Source organism: Andrographis paniculata, unplaced genomic scaffold (genome assembly GCF_009805555.1).
Source record: "Andrographis paniculata isolate CXL003 unplaced genomic scaffold, ASM980555v1 Contig61END, whole genome shotgun sequence".
Lineage (NCBI taxonomy): Eukaryota > Viridiplantae > Streptophyta > Magnoliopsida > Lamiales > Acanthaceae > Andrographis > Andrographis paniculata.
The window spans coordinates 3,109,731-3,120,563 of NW_026137597.1; the positions used below are offsets into that span (position 1 = coordinate 3,109,731).

The 10,833-nt window shown below is 46.8% G+C and overlaps 1 protein-coding gene across 1 annotated transcript; it reads left to right on the top strand.

Moving 5' to 3' along the window:
• Positions 1-3,582: 3,582 nt before the first annotated feature.
• Positions 3,583-4,560, top strand: LOC127260333 (uncharacterized). The gene has a single exon (XM_051288047.1). It carries the CDS (start codon positions 3,583-3,585, stop codon positions 4,558-4,560), a length of 978 nt encoding a protein of 325 aa, XP_051144004.1.
• Positions 4,561-10,833: the final 6,273 nt, after the last annotated feature.

The following is a 10,833-nucleotide window of genomic DNA, read 5'->3' on the forward strand; positions in this document are numbered from 1 at the left end:
GAAAAATAAACACAACACACAGGACGCACAACAGAACAATTCGTCTATTTTCTTACTTTCCTTTCATGTTTAATTTCGTTTAATGCATTTTAATTCCGATTATATGCTTTCTGCAATTTATTTACTCGCTTTCCATAGTTAATCATAGTGTAGTTCGTTAATTGCATAAAATCTGCATTGCCCGATGACGAATTGGCTCTCTGGAGTACTTTCGGAACCCACATCGACGAAATCGACGAGCTATTTTGGAATTCCGAATCGCAGGATCCAACAATTGGCACGCCTAGTGGGACCAAGTCGGGTTCGTATTCGTGTATGCAACTTCGCAGCGGTAAAGTGATCGCCATGGACAATCAGAATCAGGGTGCAGGATTACTGGAACTGGAACGCCGGTTCATCCCGGAGAGATGAGGAATCGTCGTCGACCGAGACGATGGTGACCATAGTGCGCAGAGAAGTGAATCAGTGTATTCAGGCCGGAATCGGAGACATCACGTATGAAATTTCCAAGCAATTGGCTGATGTGATCCGGCCAACTCTAAGGAATGAAGCGTTTCAGATTCGCGAAGAACGCCGAGCAGCGGCCAATGGAATCCAGAATTCTGGAGTTTCAGGAAACACATATGGAGGACCAAGAGGGGTAACTCCATCTGCTGGAGGGATTCCACCTCTCACAGGAAACGCCGGTTCTAACTTGGTTCGGGGAAACGCTGGATTGCCTAGGGGACCGACGGGTGGAACAGGATTGCAATTCGGCAATGTGACGATTCTCCAACGTCCACAAGGAGGGCAACCCAGCGGAGGTTGTGGCCCTCAAATAGTGGGAGGACAAGATGTCACAGGAACCGGCGTCTACGGAGCCCCTCCAGGAACAGCGTTGCCAGGGCAGGTCGCAGGACAACCTGCTTGGAACGCACCTCCACCGCCGTGGGCGCAGCAGGCTCCTTATGCCGCTGTCCCTCAAGGAGGAATAGCTGGTGAAGCTTGGGGACCAGGAGGGCAGCCGCTGATTCCTAATCAACAGGAAGCTCGACCATTAATAGATACGGATATTCTAGTGGAAAGTATCCGAAGAGCTTTCCCGTGAATGAAATTCGAAGAGCGACTGGTGTATCAAAGACCCTACCCAGCTTGGGTAAGTGAGATGATGCCGTTGCCCGTTCGAAATAAAGCACCGGATTTTACACTGTTCTCCGGCGAGGATGGGAGATCAACGATAGAGCATATTGGGAAATTTACAGCTTAGTGCGGGAACTTGGGAGGAAATGATTGGTATCGCTTACAATTGTTTTCTTTGTCCCTGACGGGTACGGCATTTTCGTGGTATACATCGTTAGCTCCAGGTACTGTGCAGTCTTGGTTGGATTTGGAGAGGCTGTTTCATGACCATTTTTACGCGCCACCGGTGGAGACTACAATATCTCACCTGGTAGCTGCAAAATAGGGATATGATGAGCCTGTGACACAATTTTTGGAAAGGTTTCGACAAGCTAAGACACGGTGCACAGTGCAGATCCCCGAACAACAAGCAACCGCGGTGGCAGTGGATAATATGCGATCAGATCTTCGAGACCGTTTGGGAGTTCAGGATTTCCAGGATTTTTCACATCTAAGTGCACTCGCAATGAGAGCAGAAAAGCTCATTCGAGAGAGACGGGATGCTGCTGTAGGTAGGTGGAAAAAAGAAGGAAAAGCAGGAATAACTTACTGTGCCGATGAGGAAAGTTCAGCCGACGAAGATTGTGGCGAGGAACAGGAAGTGCTAGCGGCTGAACTGTTGAAAGGAAAAACTTATTCTTGTTCTGCATTAAAACCTACAAGGGGTAAAGACGTCGGAGGCATGCAGTATACCTTCGATGTGTCTAAAGTAGAATAGATTTTTGATCATCTGCTGAAGGACAAACAAATCAAACTCCGAGACGGGCAGCGAGTGCCGTCACCAGAGGAATTGAAAGGGAAAGTGTATTGCAAGTGGCATGGGAGTTATACACATGCTACCATCAATTGTACGTACCTACGAAACACAATTCAGAAGGCTTTAGACGAGGGTAGACTGAAGCTAGCGGAAAAGAGTATGCAGGTGGATACGACTTCATTTCCTGCACCATCTATCAATACCATGTCTACAAGACGTCTCAAGGGACAGAAAAAAGGAAAGCAACCGGTTCGGCAATCGGTTCATGAACGACTCGGGCCCAGGATTCCACAACGGGGTTCAGTGTTCAATAGGCTGTCTGTGAGAAAGACGCCTAAATGAACATGTTGGAAATAAGGAACCTAGGGTCGTAGAAAGGAGCCCTAATCTGAAAGTGACAATTCCGAATGCCCATGAAGTTCGGGAACGTCATGCTATGATAAATAAAGCCACAGCTCCAGGCTCCACTATTAAGCCGGATGCTACAGTGGCTGAAGTGAAAGTTGCTAGTGGGAAGCGAGTATGGACCATTACATCTGCCGATCAGATTACTATTATTCCAAGAAAGACACGGAAACCTCTGTCAGCCGTAGATTCGGAGAAATGGACTGTTAATGTGCCGGAAACAAATGCCAGGAGGGCAATGGGTGACCTCACACGTTCCCAGAAGAGAAGGGCACAAAGGAAACGACTATAAGATAAGTTGGAAGCTGAAGGTGTTCAGCCAAATCAGAAAAGTGCAGGGTTTAAAGGCAAGAAAATCGAATCGGAAATTCAACAAGCAGCAAATCAGGACTGGAAAATCTCGGAAACCTGTAATCAGAAAGAGAGACCTCAGAAAAATCAAGAGTTACAACCTCGCATAATTTTCTCTACTCCAAACGCCAGACCGACTCCAAATTGGCAGCGTCGATGGGTGCCGAAAACTGTACAACCAAAAGAGTGTAGTGCTGGAGATGGTCATCTATCAGTCGTAGGGGTATTGCCTTCTAAATTCAAAGCTCCATAAGGGGAGTAAAGTTATGAGGGAGTGACCATAGATGAAGAACCGGCGGCAAAATGGAACGATATAGTGACAACGGTCACTTTTGATCGAATCGGGTCCGGGCAGAATAAACACGTAAAACCCTTATACGTGCGAGCTTTAATAGAAGGACGACCAGTGGGCAGAGTATTGATAGACGGTGGTGCATTCGCCAATGTAATGCCATTTCGGACGTTCAGAAAATTAGGAAAGACAAGGGATGACTTAATACTAACTTCGGTGCGAGCTACAGATTTCATGGGGAACTCGTATAAACCGGCAGGAATCGCTAATGTAGAGGTACAAGTAGGCACCAAAAAGTTGTCTTCAGCGTTCGTAATAATAGACAGTCGTCCTTCGTATGCGGCATTATTGGGGCGAGACTGGATTCACGCTTGCGAGTGTGTACCGTCAACTTTGCACCAAAAGCTGCTGTTCTGGGATGGCGATGAGGTTCAAGAAGTGGAGGCGGAGAAAGACCCATTCGCAGCGGAAGTTACAGCTGTAGATGCAACTTTCTACTATTCGAAGATGATCCCGTTGTCTGAAGTAATCGCCTCCATCCCTAATGAGGGAAATTATGAATGCGTATTTAGCGATAATCAATTCAGAATTCAAGAGAAGGCCGATCCACGGCCTATGAATGAAGAAGATTATGATGAATTTCGAATGCGTCGAAATTCAATTTGAGCCACACGGAGCAGGCCCTGTTACAAATACAGGGCCGTTCAGAGCAGGTTCCACAGAAGGCGGTGGACGGTTCGAAATAGGTTCTGTGGCGAATCCGGAGCCGTCTAGAGCTGGCCCCTTGGAAAACCCTGGGCCGCCCGAAACAGGCTTTGTTACGCAATATCGAGAGCTGACCAGAGCAGACCCCGAAGAAGAAGCGGAACAGCTGAGAAGAAAATGCACCGACGGTCCGGATTTGTCTAAGGAAAGTACTGGTGAAGTGGAATTACCGTCACCTGTGCCTAAAACCTATCCAGCGTTCCAGGCCCAGGACCCACTGGAAGATGTTGATCTGAGTACCAATGAATCTCCGCGAATCACCAAAGTTAGTGCGCTGTTAAAGTCAGAAGATCGAACTGCTTTGGTGGCACTTATAATGGAGTACCGGGACTGTTTCGCTTGGGACTACGACGAAATGCCAGGCTTGGCTCGAGAACTAGTGGAACATCGGCTACCCATAAAAGCCGGATATAAACCTCATAAACAGCCGCTACGAAGGTTCAATCCAGATGTATACCCGAAGATCAAGGAAGAGATCCAGCGGCTTTTGGGAGCAGGATTCATTCGGACTTGTCGTTACCCGGAATGGGTGGCCAATGTCGTTCCCGTACTAAAAAAAAACGGAAAATTACGGGTGTGCGTCGATTATCGCAATCTGAATCTAGCAACACCCAAAGACGAGTACGTCATGCCTGTTGCCGATATGTTAGTAGATGCAGCTGCCATGAACGGGAGTTTGTCGTTTATGGATGGGTATTCCGGCTATAATCAAATTTTTATAGCCGAAGAGGATGTTGCAAAGACGGCATTCCGATGCCCAGGAGCCCTTGGAGTGTACGAATGGGTGGTGATGCCGTTTGGGTTGAAAAATGCTGGAGCGACTTACCAGTGAGCAATGAACACCATATTCCATGATTTATTTGGACAGTCGGTGGAAGTTTACATCGATGACATAGTGGTAAAATCCAAGAGTTTTTCAGAGCACATGGTGGATCTCGAGCAAGCCTTCCGACGAATGAGGCATTATAACTTGAAGATGAATCCAGCGAAGTGCACGTTCGGAGTGGCCTCCGGAATTTTTTTGGGTTTCATGGTGCATAATAAGGGCATTGAGGTAGATAGTAACAAGACGAAAGCTATCATCAACACCCGACCGCCTGAGAATCTGAAACAACTTCAAGGATTCCTTGGGCAGGTCAATTTTCTACGGAGATTTGTCTCGAATGCTGCAGGCAAGTTTTAAGCTTTTTCCACACTGCTCAAGTTGCGGAAAATAGAAGAGTTCGTGTGGGAGCCGCTACACCAGCAGGCTTTCGAAGCCATTAAAGGAGCTATGGCCAATCCACCAGTGTTGATGCCGCCGCAAGCAGGCAACCCTCTGCGCTTGTATGTTTCCGCCACTGAAAATACGGTTGGTTGCTTACTGGCGTAGGAAGCTCTTGATAGAAACGAACGTGCCATTTTTTACCTTAGTAAGGTAATGAATGATACAGAGACAAGGTACACTCCTATGGAAAAATTATGTCTTGCATTATTTTACGCTTGTACGAAACTTGAATATTATCTAGCCCCGAGAGAAACAGAAGTGGTATGTCATATCGATATTTTGAGATATCTGTTAGGCAGGCCAGCTTTAAGGGGAAGACAAGCAAAATGGGCCATAAAGCTAGCCGCATTCGATTTACGATATGTACCGATCAAAGCTGTTAAGGGACAGGTTGTTGCTAATTTTCTAGCAGATCATCTGAGCTCGGAAATGGCCCAAGCGACCGACCGTATGGAAGCTGTTATCAATCCGATGCCGTGGATTCTGAAGTTCGATGGATCCAACACGCAGACTAATGCTGGGGCTGGGGTATTTGATAACTTGTATTTGTTATTGTAGTTTGCATATCAATTCGCAGGGAATTTTATTCGAAAATCAATGAGTAGAGTTTTTATAGAAGAACGATCAGATATAGCAATTGTGTGGTTGTAGACCCTAGATAGTTATCACAATTTTTTATACTCTTTTGATTGGTGAGTTTCTAGGTCAAACACAAGGATTTAAAGTCATGAATTTCAATGGTAAAAATCTTGGAGAAGCGACGAAGAAAAGAAAAAGGGGGTCCGCTTGGAGCGGGTGTGAATCTTTTACTACTGAAAGCGGTAAATAAAGCAGTAAGGATGAGGTGAACGGAGACGAGCGAAGCGGAAGCGAGAGGCAGAGTCCCAGTGGCAACCAGATGATCGGGGCATGAATGAATCGCGGTTACCAGAAGATTGGGGCGTGAATGAGCGGCATATTATATGTATATGTATATGAGCGAATTAGAGTGAATGAGAGGTGCTGTGTCTGAACTATGCGTTACTAAATGGGTAGATTTCCCTGGATGTAGCGAGCGAATGACGTAAGTGTGTTATCGGAAGCATATATGTATATTATGGAAATGATGATAGAAAGATGCTGTAATTATATAAAATGGATTATAAAGAACTCATCACACTGGTATTTTTGGCCTGGGGGATTTACAACAAGACTTCAATGAGACCCAGAATTAAGACATTATAAGAAAGAAACCCTATTGTCACTAGAAATTTCTGCGACCTAATAGACCCCCGTCTATGTCCCGTTAATTTTCCCAATTTCTGCCTCATTAGTGGCTTTACCCCCTGATGTTGCTACTATTTTATCAGAATCAAATTTAGCACAGTAGTTAAGTAGGTCGACAAGGCTCCCGCGTACTTAACTACATTGAACTACCCTGAGACCGCTTTTGGCACATCACAAGGCTTAATTAATCAATTCTTCTCTCGCTCTATACCAGTGATATGAAATTCCCTAAAATTGATTTATATAAGTATGGAAAATTGTGAAAGAATTTAATTTGAAGAAGTGAATGATATTTCTTTATATACTACGAAAGCGCGAAAAGAATTAGACTACAAAGCTGTAAATGAAAGCAGTAATCTAATCTAATAAAGCATTAAAGACGTGGGCAAGGGAGAGGGAAGACCCCCACTCCCTTGGCCTTTCCTGTGGAGAACTCCCTTACAGGGTTGGAGCTCTCGGAAACAGGAAGACGACGAACGCTATGTGTATGCTGAAATTGTCCAAGAATTCGATCTCCTTTTCATAAAGATATCTGGCCCTATTTATATCAGGTGTGAAAAGGTGGTTGCAAGTAGCAGTTAGGCAGTTCCAACCACTGGGCAGTTAGGCGGTTGCTGGTGGTTATTCTGTTGAAGCAGTTGCTGGCCATAACTCCCAGGGTGCCCGCTTCGCTTGCGTTGAAGGTTAAGGGCACAGATCTTCCTCGCTTGCTGGAGAGCAGGAGGGCATCAGCGTAGCTCGGCTCGCTTGTGCTAGCTGGAATTGGAATGATTGTACCGCTGCAGTTGAAGTACTTTGTTGAAATCTGGTGAGAGTCTGCAGTGGTGGGTATCTGGACTGTCGCTTGTAAGCGGGAGAAGCTATCGCTTGCGGCTATGAAGGTGGCCGCTTGCCACTCATGCCTTAGTGTTTTCAAAGTGTGTCTTGGGTGCTTGCGAGCGAAGGCGGCTGTCGCTTGCGGCGTCTGCCTTAGCTTTTCTGGTTCCAGATTACCGCTTAAGAGGGCAAAAAGCGTTAATAGTCTCAACAACGAATTCTGGATCATGCCTAGTGATATAAATCAATATTGTATGCCGATTACGAATCATTTTGATGGTTCTTATGCAGAAATTCAAGTAATACACATTTTTGTCAACCTAAGAATATGCTCATATTTGGAGTCATCAAACCTCCTCACACTAAACCTTTGTTCGTCCTTGAACAAACTGCATTAAAAGATCAAGAGGTTATTCCGTTCACGGCAATCAAGAAGTGCTAATAACCAGTGACATGATTGGGAGTAGAGTGAATCTCGGATAGTAACAGGTGAACCACAAGTATTCAGTATGCCATTTGATTTAACAAGATTGGAGTTGTCCAGGTATTGTCAACTTTGTTCGCTTAGCAGAGATTCTTTTTTGATTAAGGAAACCTTCAGCCGAAGGGCGTGGAGAATATATATATATATTTTCTTTTGGATCGTGAGTTTCAAACAAACATTGTGTCTGCTCATGATCTTATTAGGTTCTCGCACACCTAGGCCTTTTCATTTCCTTTGTAATGATAGGTCCTCCCTGCTTCGTTTGCATCGTATCTTAAACCAAATTTAAGGACTTCTCTTTTCAAGTTATGCCTTATGAGAAAAGTCGAAAAACCTGGTCACTTGCCTTACTGAGTATGGAAAGTTGAAACGAAGGGGGCACTAGTTTTTCACAAGTCTCTTTCACTGTTACTTAGTCTAACACTAGTGTTCGAGTTATGGTGAAGTTCGAAGGACAAGTACTTAGTCTGATGTGCTTAGGTTGTCTAACTCTACTCTAGAACATATCACAAAGTTAACCAAGCAGAATATCACAGGAATTTCACATAAGAGCACATACTTCAGGTTATGTTAGGCATACAATAGAGAAAAATTGTCACGAGTTACCAAAAATTGTTGTTTCCTTGATTGATGTTATGTACAGCCCTTGCTATTCTCAATTTTTTTTTTTTTTTGAAATGGGGGAGGACCTTTCTTTACTTCTTCTTCTCGCTTGTTGGTCCTCGCCCTTGAGGAAGGTTGCGTGATATCTGCCGCACTAGGTCTTCCAATCGAAGGAGACTCCTGGCTGTGTCAAGCTGTTGTTTCATTAGGATGGCGTTTTGTTGGGTAAGAGCTGCGAGAGCTTTCATAATTTCCTGCAGCGTCGTACCCATGCTTGCAGCCAGAGTCTCTAGCGCTTCCACTCGCTCTTCTAGTGCGGCAGTCGCTTTCTTTCCAGCAGTCAGTTCAGCACCCAGACTCCTAGCGTATGTGTCTATTAATGTCTGAGTCATCATGTATTGGGTGAGAATGGCTGAGTCGAGTTCATCCAATCTTCTTTCAATATTTTCCAGTGATGAGCGGGGGGCTGATGGTCCAGCACCCGCCCTTCTGGTGATTGTCGTTCGCTCTCAGCTGAACTGATTTCCACTGGCTCTTCCTCTTTTTGGGAATCGGGTGCTGGCTCAGGGGAGACATCCCTGAGGAATACTAGCTGTCTTGCTGCCTCGTACTCCAGCTGCTCTGCATTCTTCTGTTGTAAATACCTTCTGAAACGCAGCTGGGTTGAGTCAGCGGTTTCCAGTATTTTAGCAGCTTGACCAGCACCTTCATTTTCCTTTTTCTTTCTCGCTCGAGCTGCTGCATTCGTTCGATTCGTTGTACTGCGGCAAGCAGCTGAGCTTTCTGTTCTTGAAACTTCCTGTCCTGTTCCTCCTCCTCCTCCTCTGTAAGTGTTTTATCAGATTTGGTTGAGGCAGGAGTCAGAATTTCTGCAGGTGTCCCGATCATGGTGGGTGTTCGTGGGCTGTTCGGAGATACCTGCAAGATAGGAAGATTTAAAATCACTGCCTCCACCTCCTCGGCTTCATTGGCAGCTTCAGCGGTTGTGGCAGTGGGGACCTCGGCGGGATATTCTTTGTATGACTCAATGGTGACATCGATCCCGCCGATAGTTTCTCCGGTCAGTATAGTCTCCCGCTCCTCCTCTGCTCCAGCAGCAGTAGGCTCCACCGCTCCCGGCTGGTTAACGGGTGTGGTTTCCTTGCCTATTCCAACAGCAGTTGCTCGCCTGTCCCCTGTTGGTCGAAGGGAACAGGTTCATCGCCAGATAGGCTTGGCAGCCTTGGTGACACCTCCTCTATTGCTGGCCGTGCCGGCGAAGGTCTCTCGGGTTGGGCGGTGGGTTCTCTGATGACGATCCCCTTCCGTAGCCTGGAGAGGGGAATCGTGTCCTCGCTTGACTCTACATCCACCGCGTTCCCCTTCCCTTTCTCCTGCCTCGTCGCTCGCCGAGGGGGTGTTGGATTTTTTCGCAATGCTTCTTTCACCCTCGGCTTCTTGACAGGCGGTGGAGCAGGGTCTTCTTGCTTCTTTGACCTCTTTTTGCCAGCGGCCGCTCGCGGCGCCTTTCCTTCCTTATTTCTCCTGGTTGCTTCAGCCCCAAATAGATTTTCCTCAATCTCCCGAGCGAAGCGGAGGGCTTCCTCTTCCTCATCGCTGGGAGCTTCATTGGAAACTGTTCTCTCAGAGTCGGGCTCGGTACGGGGTGTCACATCTTCTCTTATGATTTCCCCCCCCACAAATCTCATCTTTCTTTTTGGTGGAGGGGGCGCTGCCGCTTGTGCTTTCCTCTTTTTCTGTTTGGGGATGAGAGTGAACGCCTTGGACTCCAGCCAATTTTTGTGGAAGGCCGCTGGGAACAGCGGCTTCATTTGGAGTTCTGGGGCTGGAGTGGGCAAATCGACGCCCGCGCGACGGCAAAGTTCTGTGATCAGGGTCCCGTGACCCAATGTTCTGTCTCCACTTCTTCGATCCCAGATATCTAAGCCGATGATCGCGCCCAAATCCACATCGTTCGATTCCTCCAAGATTGAGCGAAGGGCAACGAGGTAGTCAGGACGAATGTCAGTGGTGTGAGCAGTGATCATTATTCTGCTCAACGACCACTTCACCCATTCCTTTTTCTCTTCGTCCACCGACCCGAACTTCAGGTTCCTTTTTCATATGCAGGGGTGGTGGCGAAGGTCCTGTATAGCGACTGCAGTTCAAGTGAACTCCAGACCTCCGTTGCCTTCAACTTGTCTTGCATCTCCTGGGCGGGGTAGTGGTGTTCCCATCCCAAGAGTCGGTTGATCTTCCTGGCTGAGCAGTCTACCCATTTTCCCCGAATGTAGACATGTTTTAGACTCTCAGCCTGGTTCAGATTAGCGTAAAACTCCCTCACCAGTGATACATCCACTGGTTCATTGGGGTTTCTGATCAACCAAGACAGGCCCCGCTCCTCCAGCCAGTCAGAGAGCGGGCCTGTGATCTTTTCGGGGTCAAATCCTCTCTCGTAGAGGATCCCCATTGCCTTCATCCGCTCGTACGCCGCCGCTGCGTCAATGTTGGAAAAGTGCAGCTTGTCATACTGCTTCGATCTTAATACGTCCTTTGCAGCGTCGGCAGCATTCTTCTTGGAGATATTGTCTTTGAGCTCCTTCAGCTGGTACTCCTTTAGCTGCTCGTATTCCGATTCTTCTAATTCCAGCCACCAGTCGCTCACCGGATACCTCTGCTCTGTTTCCTCA

Coding starts and splice junctions, on each gene's coding strand:
- LOC127260333 (XM_051288047.1), top strand. CDS start 3,583: ATGAAGAAGATTATGATGAATTTCGAATGCGTCGAAATTCAATTTGAG.